Here is a 21,048-nt window from a genome sequence, read left to right as displayed (position 1 = left end):
CGCGGCCTGCCCCGGGACCATGTCTGCGGCCGACCCCCGGCTGCCGACGGACGGCACGTGGCACGGTCAGACGGGAAAACGCGGCACGGCAACACGGGGAGCGCGCGGCTCGGTCAGACAGGGAGCGCGCGGCACGGTAACACGGGGAGCGCGCGGCTCGGTCAGACAGGGAGCGCGCGGCACGGTAACACGGAGCGCGCGGCTCGGTCAGACAGGGAGCGCGCGGCACGGTAACACGGGGGCGCGCGGCTCGGTCAGACAGGGAGCGCGCGGCACGGTAACACGGGGGGCGCGCGGCTCGGTCAGACAGGGAGCGCGCGGCACGGTAACACGGGGGGCGCGCGGCTCGGTCAGACAGGGAGCGCGCGGCACGGTAACACGGGGAGCGTGCAGCACGGTAACATGGGGAGCGCGCGGCTCGTTCGGACAGGGAGCGCGCGGCACGGTCAGACAGGGAGCGCGCGGCACGGTCAGACGGGGAGCGCGAGACTCGGTCAGACAGGGAGCGCGCAGCTCGGTCAGATAGGGAGCACGCGGCTCGGTCAGACAGGGAGCGCGCGGCACGGTCCAACTGGGAGCGCGCGGCACGGTTAGACGGGGAGCGAGCGGCTCGGTCAGACAGGGAGCGCGCGGCACGGTCAAACGGGGAGCGCGCGGCTCGGTCCAACTGGGAACGGATGGGTGCCGACCGCCGACTCGAGGTGTTTACCCACTATGCAGGCGAGCAGCGATAAGCGCGGGACAGATATCAGATGCCTCTTGGGATGCGAAGACAGGAAAGCCAAATAGTGGGGTCCTTGAACCATGTAAAGTTGACGTGAATCAGCAAGTCCATCGGCGGCTATCAGCCGTACTCAACAAGACCGCTGGCTTTAGATACGGAGCCAGAACCGGGGGATCATAGTACCAGCCAGTTACGGAGAAGTCCCCTGCCGGGAAAAAGGCACAGCACAATGACTTGACCCCAAATGAGTTCATTTTCCTAGAAACGTGAGACATTTTGAAGGACAAGCCAAATGGAGCATAGCGCCTTTGTTTAAGATCGACCCCACGCGGTATCGAGGCCGACAGTTTGCCCTCCAACTGGCACAGGCCCGGGACGCCACCACCGTCGTCAGGCGCCCTGCCCTCCCTTCCGTACCTCGGGCGGGCTGCAGCCGCTTGACCATCGGGCGGCCGCGGCCCAGCCGGGCCAGGATGCTGCGGCCGGCGACGGTGGCGCCGCGGCCGGCCGGCGCGCGCATCACGCCCAGCCGCGCCTGAATCGCCAGACGCTGCTTGACGTGCATTCGCTTCTGGGGCGCCGCCGCCGCCATCGCCGCTGGCTTCTGCTGTCAGATAGAGCAGACGGTCAGACGCAGGCCCGCCGCGGATGTGACACGGAGACCGTGTCCACAACTGGGCACGGCAACGAACAACAATCGAGGGGTCGAAATTAAGTCTCCAGTGGGCAGTTTGTCACGACAAAAAATACATCTTGCATTCAGTACATTACAAAGTTGATTATTTCTTACGAAGCGCGGCGCATCAGGGTGTGGCAGGGGGCGGGGGAGGGGAGGGGCGTAACATCATCCGCTGCCCATCGAGCGCAGCAAGGGAGAAGGGAAAGATGTACCATCACCCGCTGCCCGCCGAGCGCAGCCAGGAAGAGGGGAAAGATGTACCATGACCCGCTGCCCGCCGAGCGCAGCCAGCGAGACGGGAAAGATGTACCATGACTCGCCGCCCGCCGAGCGCAGCCAGGGAGAGGGGAAAAATGTACCATCACCCGCTGCCCGCCGAGCGCAGCCAGCACCGACGGCCGGCTCTCCATCTGCGCAGCCAGCCGTTGGTTCTCCAGCGAGCTGCCCAGTTGCAGCCGCGGCGCGCTGCTGCTGCTGTTGCTGCTGTGCTGTGTTGCTGTTGCTGTGTGCTGTTGTTGTTGCCGCTGTTGTTGCTGCTGCAGCTGCTGGTCACGCAGCTGACGCAAGTGGGAGAACCTGGTGTGGAACCACGGCCAGGTCATGACGCGCACGCGTCGACAGGCAATGGGTCAGTGGCACGCTAGGAGCGGAGCAGTCACTAGACCCCATTCACAAAACTGCCCCATTATTTCCTGTTCTTTTTGTGATGAGTTTAGCTGCAAGCAGAAAAATCATCAAACTTCACATGGCAGCTGGAAATGTTCACCTGTCATCATCACCTGTTAACATACTACACATGAACTACTGCACATCAATACCTGACATTTATGCTGTACTGGCTTTGGTTCCAGGCTACTACAGCAGTGTGTGGGACCAAACATTAATTTGCACGCTTGCACTCCCATCCCCAGTTGTTGGCTGTTGACTGACATTCTCTTCACAAACCACAGATGATGGCACAATGTATGCTGTTTCATGTTCAGCGATGTCAAAAATCTGAACTTCGCAAATAACACAATGACCATTTTGCCACAGATAGTGTATGTAAAAGTTTTAAGTATTTGAATGTGATGTTTAAGCTTTTCAATATGAAGCATAACTTAAAAAGTGGTGGCATGCTGGTGAGATCAAGAAATTATGAGGTTGGGCATGATTTTGAAAGGTATGTTGTGGTTCACATGCACCACAATGCTACAATCATGCTTGTGCGTGCTCCAACAAGATGATCCACATGCAAATTGAATGCTGAATACCTATTCACAGGCCACTTTTTAAGCAGCTGATCAAGATTGATTCTCTATCACAGGCATCATGCAATACCAATAGCTCTTAACAATGTGAGATTAGGGGCCTTTCCACTTGGGGCTTTTGGACTCTTGGACATTTTGAAACAGGAAAAATGGCAAGCACTGGTGGTAAATGCTTTCTTGCAACACAATTTTGTCCCTGACTGGTCCTTGTATGGCATGGTAGACTAAAGGATGGTGCATTCTTATTGAATGCATTATTGGATGCATCATTGGTGTGTGCATTAATGGATGCATCATTGGTGTATGCATCATTCATTGGTGTATAGATGTATCCTCCACATCATGCATGCATCCATATAGAGTATCCTCCACACCTGGTGGGGACACAGCCCACCTACCTGTCATTTAGTGACAGAGTTGTTGTTTTTGGCAGAGCAATTCTTCCAATCATTGCTGGTATCTGAAAAGGGAACAGTGATTGTGTGATCAACAGTGGTCTTCCAATCATGACATGCTTTAGCAGGGTGAAAGCTTTTGCACAGCAAAGTGAAAACCATGATGCTGTCTTACACTGTTAAAGCTGTTGATGGCTTTGTTTCTGCTGCTGTCTCTTTTTCAGTGCATGCAACAGAATACCTTAATGTGAAAGCGACTTGATAAGTGCACTAAATGTTTAGGGACTCTTTTTTATTGAATAGTGGACTATCAAATAATAATTACAACACATTGTCTTTAAAACATATCATAATGCCTAAAACATCTAAAGCCACTGAGCCCCCTGCAGTATATATAGGTGCAAAAAAAGAAAGTGGGGACCTGACTAGTACAGCCAGGGCATTCTGGCCAGTATGACTGGTACAACAAATGTCCATACTGTGCACAGGGGTAACCTTAGTTACTTACACTTTGACAGTTTAGTCGTTCCAAATTTCACGCATGCTATCTGTGTGTGTGGTAATAGGCAATGCAGCTGCTGGGAGCATTAATTCTAGGACTTTGTGACCTGCCCTTGCTGCTAATACCACCTTTGATTGTTAATGTGGCATGTTTGAAGACCCAAGGTGATTAGAATTTGACAAGCAAAAATCTGGTAGACAATATAACTACATAGCTCAGACTACATATCAGAACTTTTCCTAAATTGCATGAAAATTATCTTATAAGCAAACCTGTGACTGTGGCTTTAGGTACATTAAGTGCAAAACCATTATCTTGTAACATGTCAACCAAAGTGCTATTGTAGAACCACTTGATAAAAATGAATATATCTATAGTATCCATTCAGACAACACAATAGAATTGAGTTAGCTGAGCGAGTGATTTCATTGTCAATATAATCACCGCATTTATCATGTAAATTTCTTTCAGGGACCTGAGTGATAAATTATAGGGCTACTCACTATGCACCCCACCTAAGAGCAAACAATTTATTTCAAAGGATGGTGTGGTTGGGACAGTTTAAGGTCATTTTCCATGCACTGCTGTAAGAGTAGTGTTGTTTCCAAATGTTGGGGGTGCGTACTAAGGGCCTCCACCATGTGCTGGTTCCTGCCCCTATGCACCCACCTAACCCTTCAACATTCATCACTTGTTGTTTACCTTATATGTGCCCATAAACTGCTTATTCTGCATGATGCAAATCTGCATAACACAGCCATTACCCATAGCTTTCTTGTAAGTTATTCAGGGCAAGGCAACCTGAGCTTTCTTATCCAAAAGGCAAAAGGCCACAGGCCCCAATACTCATCCAGCTAATTCTCTGCATTATTACAGGAATGATGAAAAATGAGAAGGACAGGTGTGGCAGGGCCCCCCCCCAATGTGGATGTGGCAAATGTTAGTACTTACGTCACGTGAAAAAGGTGGAACAGTGGAATGAACTAAGCTATCTACCGCCGTTTTTCCACTGAAAGGGACCAGTTCTTGCACTTTTGTAACACCAGTTTATCACACCACTCACCACCGTCCACCCACGGCACACCATACCCTTCGGAGGGTCTCTTACCTTGATTGAGGCTTAACCAACCCAGAACCCACCCCGTGAATCCCACAGCCGGCAGTACCTCTGCCGTCCCCCGCTCCCACGCCACGACTCGCCCACAGACTCGTCAGGCTTTGGTCAGACTACGGCTATATTGGCCGTATTCTATGCAGATTAAAAAACAGCCTCTCGGAACCTAGTGGGCAAATAATCTGTATAATTATAAATAAAATATTATTATAATAAAATGCTTGTGAGTAAATTTGTGGGGTTTTTAACAAATAAAAATTATTTCGTTACTTATAAAAGCCTTTTTATTCTCAATTCTGCCATTTTCTTTTAGTTTTTGTATCGCTGATAAACGTCACGAATATACCGCAGCAATTTCGTTTTCTGGCGCACCCCAAAGGACATAGTTACACACAGCGAAATCTGTCACGACCGAACCGGAACGCCCTTCCGGGGTCCCCTCGGTGGCTGCCCGTGGTTCCCGGGCGGCGGGCGCCGAGCTCAAGCACTCAGTTTGCCTTCCATATCTTTCAAGAGCGCTATCCCCGTACAGTGGAGAAAGAATATTTATTAATTGGGATTCTTAACCTATCCAGGCTGTTACCCATTTCGCATTAGGACTCAGACCATAGACGTGCATTTTCTGTGATTCATTGTGATTTGCTTGTATTATCGGGAAGTCAAGGCTTTGCTTTTGTAAGGCTATATCCATATAAAATAACCGCACAAGGCATTATGGCGTGTGGTAAGAAAGTTACTGCAAAGATAGGTCCATCTATCTTGAACTCAGACCTGTCCATGCTTTATGATGAGTCTGAGAGGATGCTTAGGGCAGGAGCAGACTACCTTCACTTAGATGTTATGGATGGACATTTTGTTCCAAACCTTACATTTGGACATCCTGTTGTTAAATGCCTGAGACAAAAATTACCTGAATCATTTTTTGACCTCCACATGATGGTTGAGAAGCCAGAGAATGTGAGTATTGTAGTGTTTTGGACCCTTGTATAGGTGTATCATCAATTTCTGCAATTGTTTTCAGCATATTGTGTTGAGTGGGCACATCATTGCCAAGGTGGGCCATGCTTATGTGATAAGCTCCCTTAGTGCTGTGTATACATTAGTTATTGTTGCCTGGTGGTTATAGGAGTAGAAGGGTGATGTACTGTATTGACATGATGTTTACCTTTGACACATCATGGGAGCAAATGGTAAGAGAAACAAAGGGAAGTATGTGTTTTGATACTACACCAAACATATGTTTTTTATTTTGCAGTGGGTGGAAGCCATTGCGGACGCTGGGGGAAACCAATACACATTCCACGCAGAGGCATCTAGTGACATTCCAGCACTCTGCAGGAAAATAAAGGAATCTGGAATGAAGGTAGGAGAGTCAGCAATCAACATTTTGCTAGTAGTGACTGCCAATGACATAACAGTAGTGCTCAGAAATGGCGCAGTGAATGTTCACAGTCCCAGAAAGTGTATTATCATTGGTTTCCAGGGTACCAATCATGTGACTAGGGCACAAGAGCTATCTGATGTCTATCAGGACTGACCTCAGGGAGTCCTGACCAGGCTGCATCAACCACTCTACTGTGTCAACCTGTGTCTGCATCACAAAGCCACCTTCCCCAAGAACAGCAGATGAGCAGCAATGTTAGCTAGTCACATTGTTGTTTCCTGCTGCTGTAACTGTTATAGCCACCACATGTATTTATTTAGTTAGTTAGTCATTTATTTTGCATAAGTAGTCCAGAGGTTTAATAGGAGTCAGTCATTTATTTTGCATAAGTAGTCCAGAGGTTGAATAGGTACCCAGTTACAGACACAGTCAATAAGTTAAAAACAATAAATACACACACATGCATGCATGCATGCATGCATGCATGCACGCACGCACGCACGCACGCACGCACGCACGCACGCACGCACGCACGCACGCACGCACGCACGCACGCACGCACGCACACACACACACACACACACACACACACACACACACACACACACACACACACACACACACACACACACACACACACACACACACACACACACACATGCACAACCATGCATACTGCCACATGTGCAGTTACTCAAGTGCTTGGCAAGCAGATTGACTAGGTGAACATGCCCACACCACTGCAGACACTTTGGTGTCAGCCACCAGCAAGCTGATGCCAAAGGGAAAGGGGGGGAACAGGCTGCTCACTATATCAGGGAGCAAGGGAACAGGCTGCTCACTATATCAGGTAGCTGTGACTAGGTGGCAACTGGAAATAAGAGTGCAATGATTTATCTTGTGAATGGCCACTGTCACAGAGCAGCTCTGTGAGACTCCAGTGTTACCTCAAGGCTACCTCAGTATCTGCCCTTGCCAGGCTACATTTGCTGGCTTCAGCGTGCTCTGTGTTTGCCATTTGTGTCTGTGACCTTTTCACCCTGAATGAAAAGACACCAGCCATTCTCATGTGACCACAGTTGGCTCCTGGAAGGCATGTTCTGACATCTTTGAGTGGCCTGCGGACTGGTCCACGATGCGCCCGCTCGGACCTGTCGGCCTGAACTGGCCCGTCCCGCGTCGTCAGGTGGGGATCGGTATCAAGCCGGGCACGCCGGCAGAGCTGCTGCTGCCGCACGCCGAGCTGGCGGACATGCTGCTCGTCATGACAGTGGAACCCGGCTTCGGCGGCCAGAAGTTCATGCAGGACATGATGCCCAAGGTGCGCCTGCTGCGCGAGCGGTTCCCGCTGCTGGACATCGAGGTGGACGGCGGCGTCAGCCCGGCCAACATCGACCTGTGTGCCCAGGTCAGTACTTTGTCGACCTCTGTGCACGCCTTTATTGGTGGCATCTCTATGCAGGTCAGCCTATTAGCAACCCTACGCCAGCGCAATATTAACTCCTGTGCCTATGCCAGTCCAGTGTCACCTCCGCGGTCTGGTCAACCCTGAGCTGGCCAGATCGCCGGTCGGTCATTGGATGCCGATATGTAACCAGATTCGGCGTTGCCGGTCCCGCGGCGGTCCGTGAATGTGTGCGCGGCGCAGTCACTTGTTTAGTAGTCGCCCGACCTTCCCCAGATGTGCGCTTTCAAGCGCCACGATGATGGCATTGTCGTAAGTTCTGGATGACGGTCCTCGCCCTTGGTACGCGCCGCGAACGCCTGTTTCGGTTCAAGACCAAGAGACAACCATTGCAGGGTTTTTTGTTGCTTTTTTGTGCTGCCAAAGAACTTTGAGTTATTGTTGTGTCGTGCGCTGCACAGCCCTGAACCAGCACATTTTTGCAACAGCTCTGTGCCAACATGAGCACGTCTGAGCGTCCTATTTAGGCCATCCCTGCGGCGCTCGTTGCAGTCCGGGGCCAACATGATCGTGTCGGGAAGCGCCGTGGTGAAGGCCGACAGTCCGCAGCAGGTGATTACTCAGCTGAAGCAGGCGGTGCAGAAGGTCTTCCCCTAGCGCCGTTGGTACCAGGCCCGCCCGCTGCCGACCGGAACCTTCCTCGCGCCGCACATTCCAGAGCTTCGCTTCGGCCGCCGCTGCCGTTCGTGGAGTGGTCGGCTGACCTTCCAGGGCCTGGCTGGCGCACCGTCGGAGGCGCGCACGGCGGCGGGCGCGAGGTCCGCTTCCCCGTGGCTGTTTTGTACCGGTTCACCCACGATCGGGACGGAGCACGTTCTGACATTTTACCAAAGCTGTCTGGTGGCGGGTTAGAGCGGGACGTGACACTTGGGTGGGAAACCGTACGGGGCTGTGTAGCACAGCACTCCGAGGAGCGCGGACGACGCCTGAGATCCGGAAGGGAAGCACCTGAACAACATTCTGTACCGTGACTGGCAGTAAGACACACGCACCTGTAGCTTGTTCTAGATAGAGTATAGGAAGGATGGTATCGTATATCGATATCGTATCCATCGTATCGTATATCGTATATCGAGCGGACATCTAGCGTCTGTTCCAGCTGGTTCTCCGTTGGAAGTGGAACGAGATCTACGTGAAGTCAGTTCCATGGAGCCCGCTGAAACAGACCTTGTCTCTAAACATGTATTCAATGTTATGCGCAATACACAAAATGCAATGGCTTTCTAAAGAGGTGCGGTTTGGCTGGGATGTGGTTGCACACAATGCTTCAGAAATCAGACGCAGGCCTTGCGGATTGCCTTGATCAACGTTCCAGGGCAAATGTCGGCACCAGTCCGTCTTGTGCGAGCCGTTCCACATTTTGACCAAAAGGTATCGATGAATATAGCGTACGTCGCCTGCGCACACACAAGTTACAGATATCTCAAGCAGCCGTCAGCCATCACCACGAGCTGAAGCTGCCAAAGTCGTAGCCGGCCTCTTTTTTCCTCTTCGGCGCCTGAGGCGGCGGTTCTTCAGCTTTCCTGAAATCGGAACACGGTTTAAGGCCAGCCCATTGCTCTCGCCCGCCTACATGACGACGCCATAAACCTTACACAACGCTCCTGGCATGACCGGTGATCACGGCGGGCCCGACGACACCCAGCGATGCCGGTGGCGAGCAGCTCGGCCAGGGAGAAGGACCGGCATGGTCGGACGGCCTCGTGTGAAGCCTTCCGCTCCCAGTCCATCAGTCGTCTGGATAAATCACGCATCAGACGTAGACCTCCTCCCCACGCCTATACTTGTTATGCCAGGCGCCACACACGTCGTCGCACTGCCGTGCGGCGCGGTCTCGCTCAAAGCACAGGGCTCTATCGGCGGGAGGGAGGGGTACCAGGTGCACACTGGGCGACGAGCTGCAGCTCTACCGCGCCAGCGTCGCCTCCGCCTGTCCCGTTCACTTAGCTCTCGTCGCACCCCGCGAAATCGACCGACTGGCACTGCATAGACGGCAATCGCCACCGATCGGCAGCTGGCGGCAGCGAGACACCTCGCCCCGCCCGCACGACAATTAAGGCCCGGCAGTCGCCACCGATCGGCAGCTGGCGGCAGCGAGACACCTCGCCCTGCCCGCTCGACAATCAAGGCCCGGCGCCGCCGGTCGCCACTCACGTTTAGAGGTGGAGGTGGAGGCGGCGGCCGGGCCGGGGGCGATGTACTTGCCGACGCCGGCGCGGACGGCGGCGAGCGGCCGGCGGACGGGGGCGGCGGCCGCCGGCGCCGGCGCCGTCCGCTCGGCTTCCTCCGTCCGCAGCCGCGCCAGCTGGCGGCCACGCCACGCGCAGGTCACGACACGGTCACAGGTCAAGTCATGGGGCGTCGTCGGAGGTGCACGACTACGTGCGGCAAACGCAGCCCACTCCGGGACGACCAGTCGATCCTGCTCCGGGCTGCACGCCATTGTTCCTAATGAAGCGGCTTGCGGTCACCAGCAGTGAATGGCGGTGACTGTGACGAGCAGTGACAAGATAAGCATATTAAGACCACGAACACGAAATAATATGTCATGCAGAATAAGCCCTATGACCAACTTGCGGCCACGTGACGGCCCTTTCCACCCGCGGATCCACTCCACTCTACTGACCTCCTGGTCGGCCTCCTGGAACGGGTCGACGAACACGTGGCAGGCGGTGATGATGATGTCCTCGATGGGCCGGTCCTTGTTGTCCACCTCCACCTGCTCGATGGCCGAGAGCGTCTCGAGGCCGCCCACCAAGCCGCCGAACACCGTGTGCTTGTTGTCCAGGTGCTTGCACGACCGGTATGTGATGAAGCTGGGGGAGAGCCGGCGGCATCAGGCGCAGCCGCCATCGGCCTGTTCAGTTCAGCGTCAGTGAAGAGCCAATGGTGTCGCTGGCACTGCCGCTGCGATGTTCCACGTAACACATCGTGGCAACGTGTCGGCAGGCGCGAAAGTAGCACATCTAGAGCCTACACACGTGCCTTGTTTCCGGATGTATTCACTCTGGGCAGGAAATCCACTCAACTGGAGCACATTTCCAGATCGACACTCTGTCGTCCAGTCCGTCTGGCGCGCCCGCCGCCACGACTCTCGGCCGTCGGTCCGGTACTCACAACTGTGACTTGTTGGTGCCCGGTCCCGAGTTGGCCATGGAGAGCACGCCGCGGCCGGTGTGGCTCAGGTTGGGCCGAAACTCGTCCGCGAACGGCTCGCCCCAGACGCTCTGGCCACCCTCGCCCGTACCCAGCGGGTCGCCGCCCTGTACCTGCAGCAGACGCGGCGGCGGCCCCGCCGACTCAGCACGCCGACCAGCCGCACCCAGTGACGTCATTAAAGCGGCCGTACGACGGCCAACACGCTACTGCCGACCGCGCAGCGGCCGCCTGGCGGCAAACGGTAACTCCGGTCCGCGGTGGAGAGTTCGGAGCGTGCTACGGTAACTCCGAACTCGCGGCGGAGAGTTCGGAGCGTGCTACTGCAGCTACCGAGAGGCGCACTCACACTCACATTTCACTCACTCACAGAGGTGCACTCAGACGTCGCCAACTTACAAGACACTGGGCATGCACTTTGTTCGGGGGAGAACAGGAAGATATGGAGGAAAACATGTTGAAACCGATACGTCATGGCTCCTGAGTGACGCCAAATTTCGTACTTCTCAGCAAAGTGCAATACGATAAATTGTACCTATCAAAAACGGTTTCGAAATGGGTCTCCAAACCGCTAGAACCAGCTCTTCTGAGACTAAAATGACCCACGGCGGCAAGCTAAAAAGGCCTTACAACAACGCAAAATGGAACTCCAAAAAGTGTCTCTTCAATCACAACACACGCCCACCGCCGGAGGCATTGACAGTTTTGCACTTGGCTGGCCTCGCCATAAAGCTGTGGCCTGAAGGGTTGGCATGCTACAACATACAACTGGCTACTACGTGGCGTTGGTTTCCCATTGGGACCGTGTTAGGGCAAGAACTACGCCTGATTATTACGGGGTGAAGAGCGAACGCATGGCAAACAAGATGCAATATCAAGAAGGAAGGGATACAGCAACCTTTTACGCATTTGACAAAGGCCGTTTTTCGGTGGTCCAATCTCATTGATCGTGTCTACTCAGTAGATGACTGTAATTGCCCAATGGCTGAATCCTAAGCGAGCTAAAAAAAAAAAAACAGTGGAACATCAACATTTAGAATTTCGTCTTGCAATATCAAGTAGTTCATTTATATTATAGTCGATTATAGTCGATTCATATTAATGTTGCTTACCATAAAATTTCTGATGGACCGATGGAACTTGGTGCCGGCGTAATATCCGCTGGCGCAGTGCTTGATGAAGTTCTCGCAGGCCTTGGGCGTCTGGTCGCAGTGCAGCTCCAGGTTTAGCGGGCCCACATTCGTCATTAGTCGCACATAACCTGCCCAGAGACTACAGTCAGCAGGGCGCCGACTAGCCCAGCTTACGCAAGCGGTCAATGTGGGCCTATGTACCAGCCTATCAAAAAGCTTGATCGTCAGTTTTCACAAACAAACAAGCAACTGGCTTTCCACTGATGGTATCGTCACACCGCTTCAGGCAACCGAGAGGCCGCTGGCCCCGGGGACGGACAGACCTTCGGCACAGCTACACCCAACTGACCAGTGAGCAGCTCTCAACGACAGCATGGCCGTCACCAGCCGACCTGGCCGCCCGCCCCTCCTGCTCCAGCGGCGCGGTCCGCGGCCCGTCCCTGCTGCCCCGGCGACGCGGTCCGCCCCCGCCTCTCCTGCCCCAGCGGCGCGGTCCGCCGCCCGCCTCTCCTGCGGCACGGTCCGCCGCCCGTCCCTCCTGCTCCAGCGGCACGGCCCGTCGCCCGCCCCTCCTGCTCCAGCGGCGCGGTCCGCCGCCCGACCCTGCTGCCCCAGCGGCGCGGCCCGCGGCCCGCCTCTCCTGCCCCAGCGGCGCGGTCCGCCGCCCGCCCCTCCTGCCCCGGCGACGCGGCCCGCCGCCGCCCGGCCAGGCGCGTGCTCACCTTTGGTTTTGACGTGCCGATAGCGCACCGTGTCGTCGTCGACCACGGCCGCCTCGTGCTGCAGCACCGGCTCCATTACGGTCGACGTGAAGCCGGCCGCCACCACGCCCGTGGAGAAGTGGGCCTGCGACGCCAGGGCAGGTCAGGTTATGTCAGGCCAGGTCAGGCTACGTCGGAGTGGGGCAGGTCAGGTCGGGTTATTTCAGGCCAGGCCAGGCTACGTCAGAGCGGGGCAGGTCAGGCCGGGTTATGTCGGGCCAGGCCAGGTCAGGGCGGGTAGGAGCGGGTCGGTTCAGGTCGGGTTATGTCAGGCCAGGTCAGGTTAGGGCGGGAAGGACCGGGTCGGTTCAGGTCGGGTTATGTCATGCCAGGTCAGGTCGGGTCAGGGAGAGACGGGGCGGGCTGGGTCGCGTCAGGTCCGGCTGGTGTGGCCGAGCCAGGGGCTGGCGCCCGCACGATGATGTCGGTTGATCGCGATCGGCCGGCCAAAACATGGCTGACCCCGCCCCTCCTCCTCTCTCCGATCCTCCCGCGCCAAGGTGCTTTGCTGTTTAACGCTAGCACTGCTATGCACAACGCTGCGGCTTTTTGGAGGTATGCAACACGCCACATCAAGAAGTCTCCGAGATTCCGACACGAATATCCTTTATAGAGCCCTCAGAATGTCAGGCGGTGAGCTGATCACACAGGTGGTCAGTGTTAGCGTATCTACCAAAAACTTACGGCGTTAAACTTGTCGGCTTTTCTCTGCTCCTTGGTGACCTTCTGCGTCGGCTTGTATTCCCTGTTGAGTTCTTCCAACACATCCTTGGTCACGGTGTTCACCTTCTTCAGCCGTGCGGCGGGATCGATTTTACTTCTCTCCGCCTCTGTTGAAACGGGAGAAGGAGACAACGCCTGAGATTAATTTCCTGAGGTACATCTGTGCCATTTCGCTGGGCGTTAGGTAATTTGAATATTTTAAGATGCGCTGTTTTAAAAGGATTATACGCACCACTAGACACCAAAACTTACCCTCGTCCACGACCTTGACATTGTTCTTTATGTGATAGAACGCTGACAAATTGAACTTCTCTAGATTCTTCGGGTCTTGTATGGTGATGATGTCCTTCCTAGTAAACGGCTCGTCAGTCAGAAGCTCTTTCCAGTTCTGGGGCTTTATATTCAGCTCCTCGACAGCCTGCAACCACAACCAAACGAGGTTCGGACATGGAATAACATGACCCACATTGGAATGCAAAGTTCAAACAGATCAAGCGCAACAAGACTTACATCAACTTAGTGGGACTCCCCGGAGTCACAGCTTCAATTGACGAGAAGTCATTGACAAAAGCTGTTTCGACAGAAGCCATCCCCGAAATACCCCGAATAACAGATCCGAAACCAGGGAAGATGGTGAACAAAATCACGAAGGTAAAACATTCAAACAAAGAGGGATCGTTCAAACGAGGCACTCCTTACCTCATATGACATAACATTGCCAGTGGTTTTGATAGCCACGATGTGCGAGTTTTCTGTGAAGACCTTGAACAGGACAGGACAGTGGTACTTCCCTTCTTTGTTCTTGGCAAAATGCAGCTTAATGAGCGCCTTCGCCTCCAGCGGCTGCGAATTGAACAATGCAACGCATTAGATAAACTACGAGCGTTCGTGTAGGATGGCGCTTCGATCGATTACGAACCTGATAAAAGTTACCTACAGCGCCTATATCCAACACATCCACATCATATAATGGACACATCGCTACTCTCCAAAACGGCACCGTCGGTGAGTGATGTAGCACTCAGGCGAAGCCCCTAAAAACTAAAGCTAAACAGTCGCCTGGTTATCAGCAAATGAACTAAAGGTCTACGCGACACTGGCGGACAAATATCTGCGTGACACACACCTCACGAGGCCCGGTCCTCACGAGACCCGGTCCTCACGAGACCCGAACCTCACGAGACCCGGTCCTCACGAGACCCGAACCTCACGAGACCCGGTCCTCACGAGACCCGGTCCTCACGAGACCCGGTCCTCACGAGACCCGGTCCTCACGAGACCCGGTCCTCACGAGCCCCGGTCCTCACGAGACCCATTCCTTACGAGGCTCGGTCCGCTCCTCAGACCAGTCCACAGCCACACTGTACACCTCGAGGACCGATCCTCACGAGGCCCGCCCTCCTGAGGCCCGCCCCACCCCTCAGACTAGTCCACAGCCACACTGTACACCTCGAGGCCCGATCCTCACGAGGCCCGGCCCTCCTGAGGCCTGCCCCACCCCCCAGACTAGTCCACAGCCACAGGTTATCACCGGAGCCAAGCCGCACACCATAATCCGAATATCATCATTTCCCTACGGCCTCCGGAATTCGGCAAAGACCTATGCTGCCCATCACCAGCTTCGCCAGTGCCGCCAACTGTATGGGGCAGTCGGTCTTAGCTCTTTATAATGCGCAGCTGATCCATGCAAGCGCTAGAACAAAAACGCACGGCCGAAGCGGCATTTTCCTCCGTGGTTAACTCTTCATATTAAGCTGTTTTTCTAAAACCGCTTTAACTGGCTTGTTAGGTCGGGTCAAGCGAGAACAAGCCACGTTAAGCTAAATGGTCTGCTTTCTCTATGTGGTTTTACGACTTCGCGGAGAAGGTTGATAAAAGTCCGGGCATACCAACATTTAGTTCCGCGAGGCGATGTCAGGTTCCCTGAGGTCATTCCATCACCTTTCATGGACTTCGTTTTGGTGTGAAAAGCTTGCTAGCAATACCTTTCGCGGTTCTGTCAAATTAGCCTGATGCGACCGTGACCTTAAATAACCTCCACTACCATTGTCAGGGCTCAGCTGCTCTTTCAAGATATCATGGGCTCGGGAAAAAATGCGGCGTAAATTTCCAATGCCTGACTACAGGTGACCTTTGCTTAAGAGCATGATTCTACCTTTTACTCTTGACGGACTTCTGAAATGCATTTCATTACAATTGTGACCACGGTGAAGGTCACGGACACTCATACGCAATGATAGAATGTTTCACACCCTCCGAGCCCCCGCACGAGAGAATCTGGTGCGCACGCAGCCAAGAGCGCGCTGAGCAGCGGGCGTTGCCCATTTTCGTAAAGCCCTGTTTTGAGACCGACGTCGCCGGCCCGTGACGCGGTACGGCAAGAACCCAAACACCGGCCCGTGACGCGGTACGGCAAGAACCCAAACACCGGCCCGTGACGCGGTACGGCAAGAACCCAAACACCGGCCCGTGACGCCGTACGGCAATAACCCAAACACCGGCCTGTGACGCCGTACGGCAAGAACCCAAACACCAGCCCGTGACGCGGTACGGCAAGAACCCAAACACCGGCCCGTGACGCGGTACGGCAAGAACCCAAACACCGGCCCGTGACACGGTACGGAAAGAACCCAAACACCGGCCCGTGACGCCGTACGGCAATAACCCAAACACCGGCCTGTGACGCCGTACGGCAAGAACCCAAACACCAGCCCGTGACGCGGTACGGCAAGAACCCAAACACCGGCCCGTGACGCGGTACGGCAAGAACCCAAACACCGGCCCGTGACGCGGTACGGAAAGAACCCAAACACCGGCCCGTGACGCCGTACGGCAATAACCCAAACACCGGCCTGTGACGCCGTACGGCAAGAACCCAAACACCAGCCCGTGACGCGGTACGGCAAGAACCCAAACACCGGCCCGTGACGCGGTACGGCAAGAACCCAAACACCGGCCCGTGACGCGGTACGGAAAGAACCCAAACACCGGCCCGTGACGCCGTACGGCAAGAACCCAAGCACCGGCCCGTGACGCGGTACGGCAAGAACCCAAAACACCGACCCGTGACGCGGTACAAGAACCCAAAACTGGCAGGTGAGATGTGAAAAAGTTGCAAACACAGAGCGTCATCTTTGATTTCGTTGAAGACGATCCACGCACCGGTTTAGGACACCTGTGAAAGACTACGAGTGTCACACCAGTCTGTCCTAATGAGAAATACATCCCCCGAGGTCTTGCCCTTTGATTAATACAGCAGTGCACGTGGATAAGTGTTCGTACTCAAAAGCTCCTCCCAGTCAGAACAGCGCATGTGGCGGCTCTTGACAGATTCACCCTCTCACCTCGCTCGTGACGGGGTCACCCTCTCACCTCGCTCGTGATGGGGTCACCTTCTCACCTCGCTCGTGACGGGGTCACCCTCTCACCCCGCTCGTGATGGTGTCGCGCTCTCACCTCGCTCGTGACGGTGTCACCCTCTCACCTCGCTCGTGACGGGTTAAACTTTTCACCTCGCTCGTGACGGGCCACCCTCTCACCTCGCTCGTGACGGGTTTAACTTTTCATCTCGCTCGTGACGGGTTAAACTTTTCACCTGGCCCGTGACGGGCCACCCTCTCACCTCGCCCATGACGATGCCACTCTCTCACCTTGCCGGTGATGGGGTCGATCTTGTACTTCCTGACGAACGGCACCACGTGCACCAGGTCGTACACGTGGCCGTCGGCCGTGCAGAGCGGGTGCTCGAAGGGCTGCAGTGACAGGGCACAGTGCGTGTAGGGCAGGCGCCGGAACTCGCGCTGCTCGGGCCGCGCCGGCCGGTGGCCGCCGTACTGAGTGGCCCATTCGGTGGCCGTCAGGTACCTGGTGGCGCGGGAGGGAGGGGTGGTGTAGATCAGTCACGAGTGCAGTGGTCAGCCAGCAAGGCTGCATGGTGTCACGTGTTATGTCAGCTGGATATTCACGAGACTGCAAATGAGAATTGGAGTGTTGGTGCAAAGGAGTATTGATTTGTGGGATGCCACCCCACTTACACTGCGATCTTGCCGTGATTGCACTCACGTCCTGTGATGCACTGCACTCACACTGTGATGAACGTGGTGTGATGCAAGGACCCTACAGCTCAGTGGTTATAGCTCTGGGTGCTGCTTTGATGCAGTACATCATATCGCTTACCACTCGCTCGGATGGCGGGAGGGGAGAGATTGACATCCCCAAAGATTTTCTAACGGCGTGGCGTAGCCCCACCAAACTTTGCATAGCTGCAGACAATTGAATAGTGAATCTTTTGATGCACAGAATAAGATGTAACTTGTGAGGTCACTGACCTATGGCATGTCAAAGTCAAGAAATGGCTGTCAGTGAAGGGCATTTCTTGGGAATCATTCCATGTGATGCAACAATGGAGTGTTAGACAAAGCCATATATATTTGAGATAGCTTCTTAGGCAATAAACCAATTGAATTTACAATTACAACCAATTCCATCAATTTGTGGCCAGGTATAAAGGTTGGAGCAATATCAAAACAAACCTGCTTTTTTATTCCAGAGATTGGTTTTAGGGGATAGTTTCTGGTGCTCCTTTTGGATTCATTTATGACAAGGACCCCAACAGATGTGCTCCATGGACATTTTAAAGGTAAAAATAGATCACTGATTCAAAATGACCCCAGTCAACATTTTGTTTTTAGAAACATGCCAGCTAGTATAATCCCGTGTGGTTATTAAAAAAGCAAAAAAAGAGTAATCTTGTGAGTCTTTGGTCACATTGACCTAATAAAGGCCAAACAAAGTCCCTAACCACATTGAACTTTAACCTATAATTGGTATCTGGCTGCACAGCAGTTGCATGGGAGGTCTGGGGACACTTCAGAGGCCATTTCAGACATTGACCTTATTTAACCTTTTTTACTCCAAGATCATGACTGAGGAACCTCAAATTCTGACACAAGTAAGTTTACATACAGGCCAATCTACCCTGTGAATTTGGTATATCTTGCTATCTCAGTTTTTGAGACCACAGGGGATCACTCTGACCCCCTCCAGGGCAGAGGGTATTGAACTGACCACCTGGAGACATGTTAACTCATCCTCATCATGTTATTTCCTTTTTCTGCTCCTCATTCCAGGGCTGTGTCAGTAGACATAAGCAGTATCACATTGGATAAAACACCATCCTGGTGACAGGGTGTGACTGGTAATAGCATGAGCATTCCAGACCATATCTACACCATTGTTGTGCATCTATCATTATCAGCAATGCCTGTTGACTTATCAAGCAGCATTCCCACTAATTTATACCACTTTCTAAGTCAAGCCCTGATGATGGCTTGGGGAAGTCACCTTTCAAGAGGCCTGATCAAACATTTTGATGGAATTGCTTTGGAATCAGAGTTTATCTTGTTGACAACATGACATGTCATACAATACTGCAGCTCTGTCACTTGCTGTCTTGATCATTGCCATGATCTGATGGGATTAGAAATGGTACTCACAGTTTATCCTTCTGATGCTGCTTCTTCCCCATTTTCAGATGTGGATTAAGATCCTATTCTTTATTCACAGGACAGCTGAGAATGTTCTAGCCCTCAGCCTTGAATGCTGTAACATAAAAGCATTATTGTAACTATGGGTTGCATTCACACATGTTAAGCTTATGCATAGAAATACAATCATTAACACTACTGAATTAATGGTTTTTTAAATGTGTTATGCTGCTGGTAGGTGAAGCATAATAATGCTCTCTTGCCCAGTTTGACATGCCAACCCCCATGAACAGTCTAGTACCTCAGAATAGAACATCAATAGTACTCTACAGGTATACATTACCAATCCACTTATTGACTGATGTAGATGACACATTCTAAGTGAATTGGCACCATCTTCAACAATCAATTCTGTTATGTTATCACCAGGCCAGGCTGCAGAAATATATGTCACACAATCTGGTCTAGCAGCCACATTGTAGCAACCTTCCAATGTGCACTAGAAATCAATTTGCTCAGAGTTACAAAATGTCTCTTTAAATGATCATGTATGATATCTCCTGTTATAAAGAGGGCAATTGAGATACAATGCTGTTGTAAGGTGCTGTAAAACCTTGACCAAATTAATGTTGTTTTTGCCAAATACATGAATTGTTTTTCTAATGGTGAATTCATTCAAAGTTAAGATCATAGGGTCACCATAAAATACATTTAAGTTTTTTCCAAAAAAACAGTGCACAACATTCTAATCATATGACTCAGTTTGAAAACGCAAAAAAATGTCAAGAACTAAATTATTTACTCCCATACACTTTCCCCTTTGCATTCCTCCCTGTGCACATCTACTGACTCATGGCCATGAGCTTCAGGGCGATAGGGGAGGAGTCATTCCACAGCGTGGTGCATTCTCTCAGCCTGCTTCCCCAAGCCTCTTGAAAACAAATCTGAATTGGAAACAGTCCGATTTTTATGGTTCCCACGTCAAAGACAGCATGATAATGCTGTGATGATCCTTCCATTTCCACCAAAAATAAGATATGGAAACAAACCGACCAGGCGTGCAGGCGTAGTGCCGTAGTTTCACAATTGCATGGCAGCCCCAGGCCCCAACGCGACGCCGTACCCAGCGTGACAAATCAGCCTTGTTTATGAAAACAGGTGCGCAATCAAGGTACGCAATAATGGCAAACGGACTATAAATATATGGTAGCGCTTAGAGCTACCATATGTTAGCAGCGACACGATTGGCTCGTGGCTATTTAGTGAATATTACTGTGGGTGCTACCTGACGGCTGACACCGTTCCAATCTCACCATCCATAGAGAAAATTACGAACACAGGAATCACTACACCCCTTTTCTTCAAATTGCCACCAGTCCATTGTTATCGCCCAGATCAGGGCCGCATGCAGAAGGTATGTGCCCTCCCCTCCCTCTCCCTAAGGTCCCGAGGTGCCCGAAAGGTTCCTCGCGACAGACGATCAAGGGCCCAATTGTATTCCTAACGGGATCGAAAGGTTGGTCGCAAGCCGCAGTAAGGAATCCGACTCTCAGTTCTGGGCCCTTAAATATCAGTTGGAGGGCCGTCTGTAGCAATCGGGGGGCTCTGAAGAGATAGGGCCTTTATCCCAACCAGCAATTTCCGTCCGATCCCGACCGAGATATCCCGACCAGTTCCCGACAGCCCGTTTCCCAATGACTGTTTGGTTGGGGCAAGCTGTGCGATCAGCTTTGAAATTAGAACTTTTGTCAAAATTGTGGGATTGCAATTGAGACTGAGATTCACCCACCAGCTAAACTCATCTGAAAATTATGCCGGAGAATCCTTTGCCAAGATTTTGTGGTGCTGGAAATCCTAACCCCTTCCGAGCATCAATTTGAAAATTACACAAATCAAGCTTCGGCCTGGGCTACCTTTTTAACTTTTTGAACTACAAATTGATTCCATCAAACGTCTTAAAATACTATCCAGCCAGCATGTCCAACTGGTACCCATAACGTCCCAGTCGTCGAAATTCAATATAATGTAACTCCAACATCTACGATTATGCCAAAATACACGGCGGTAGGAGCATTCAGCACACTAACTATGATGATGCATATTTTTCCATTACATTAAACACTGACACCTAGACATCGAATTTCACTGTTAATAACCCAGACCCTACAATCTTTTGCAAACTCAATACAGTCGTACTATTCAACGTGCTAGCTGCCATAGTGCACCTTGGTTTCCGTCGCATGAAAATTGACTGCCTCCAAAACGTGATTAAATTC

At 52.6% G+C, this 21,048-nt stretch overlaps 3 protein-coding genes and 1 long non-coding RNA gene across 4 annotated transcripts in view; 2 read left to right on the top strand and 2 right to left on the bottom strand.

Annotated features, from left to right (window-relative positions):
- The window catches only part of LOC119098388 (transmembrane protein 53-like), a 3,771-nt gene extending 3,037 nt beyond the window's left edge, over window positions 1–734 (top strand). Inside the window, exon 5 of the mRNA XM_037221304.1 lies at window positions 721–734. Coding sequence (XP_037077199.1) covers window positions 721–734 — 14 coding nt within the window. The remainder of the gene's footprint in view (window positions 1–720) is intronic.
- Window positions 735–1,910: 1,176 nt separating this feature from the next.
- LOC119098765 (uncharacterized) lies at window positions 1,911–4,741 on the bottom strand. Its single transcript, XR_005094287.1, has 3 exons — window positions 4,659–4,741; window positions 3,052–3,113; window positions 1,911–1,979 (listed from the first exon to the last, which is right to left on the bottom strand). It is a non-coding gene; the product is annotated as an uncharacterized LOC119098765 (long non-coding RNA).
- A 339-nt stretch (window positions 4,742–5,080) lies between these two features.
- LOC119098764 (ribulose-phosphate 3-epimerase) lies at window positions 5,081–8,741 on the top strand. Its single transcript, XM_037221792.1, has 4 exons — window positions 5,081–5,621; window positions 5,920–6,027; window positions 7,235–7,456; window positions 8,006–8,741. Exons 1-4 carry the CDS (start codon window positions 5,379–5,381, stop codon window positions 8,108–8,110), a joined length of 678 nt encoding a protein of 225 aa, XP_037077687.1. The 5' UTR covers window positions 5,081–5,378; the 3' UTR covers window positions 8,111–8,741.
- Window positions 8,742–8,954: 213 nt separating this feature from the next.
- Window positions 8,955–19,896, bottom strand: LOC119098387 (RING-type E3 ubiquitin-protein ligase PPIL2). Its single transcript, XM_037221303.1, has 11 exons — window positions 19,826–19,896; window positions 18,782–18,887; window positions 16,937–17,150; window positions 13,986–14,129; window positions 13,539–13,704; window positions 13,248–13,393; window positions 12,525–12,648; window positions 11,782–11,930; window positions 10,631–10,782; window positions 10,114–10,329; window positions 8,955–9,036 (listed from the first exon to the last, which is right to left on the bottom strand). Exons 2-11 carry the CDS (start codon window positions 18,811–18,813, stop codon window positions 8,955–8,957), a joined length of 1,425 nt encoding a protein of 474 aa, XP_037077198.1. The 5' UTR covers window positions 18,814–18,887; window positions 19,826–19,896.
- Window positions 19,897–21,048: the final 1,152 nt, after the last annotated feature.

This window comes from Pollicipes pollicipes, unplaced genomic scaffold (genome assembly GCF_011947565.3).
Source record: "Pollicipes pollicipes isolate AB1234 unplaced genomic scaffold, Ppol_2.1 Scaffold_4740;HRSCAF=5597_pilon_pilon_pilon, whole genome shotgun sequence".
NCBI classification, from domain to species: domain Eukaryota; kingdom Metazoa; phylum Arthropoda; class Thecostraca; order Pollicipedomorpha; family Pollicipedidae; genus Pollicipes; species Pollicipes pollicipes.
The sequence above is the reverse complement of the archived record's forward strand: the minus strand, read 5'-3'. Positions and strand labels throughout refer to the sequence as shown.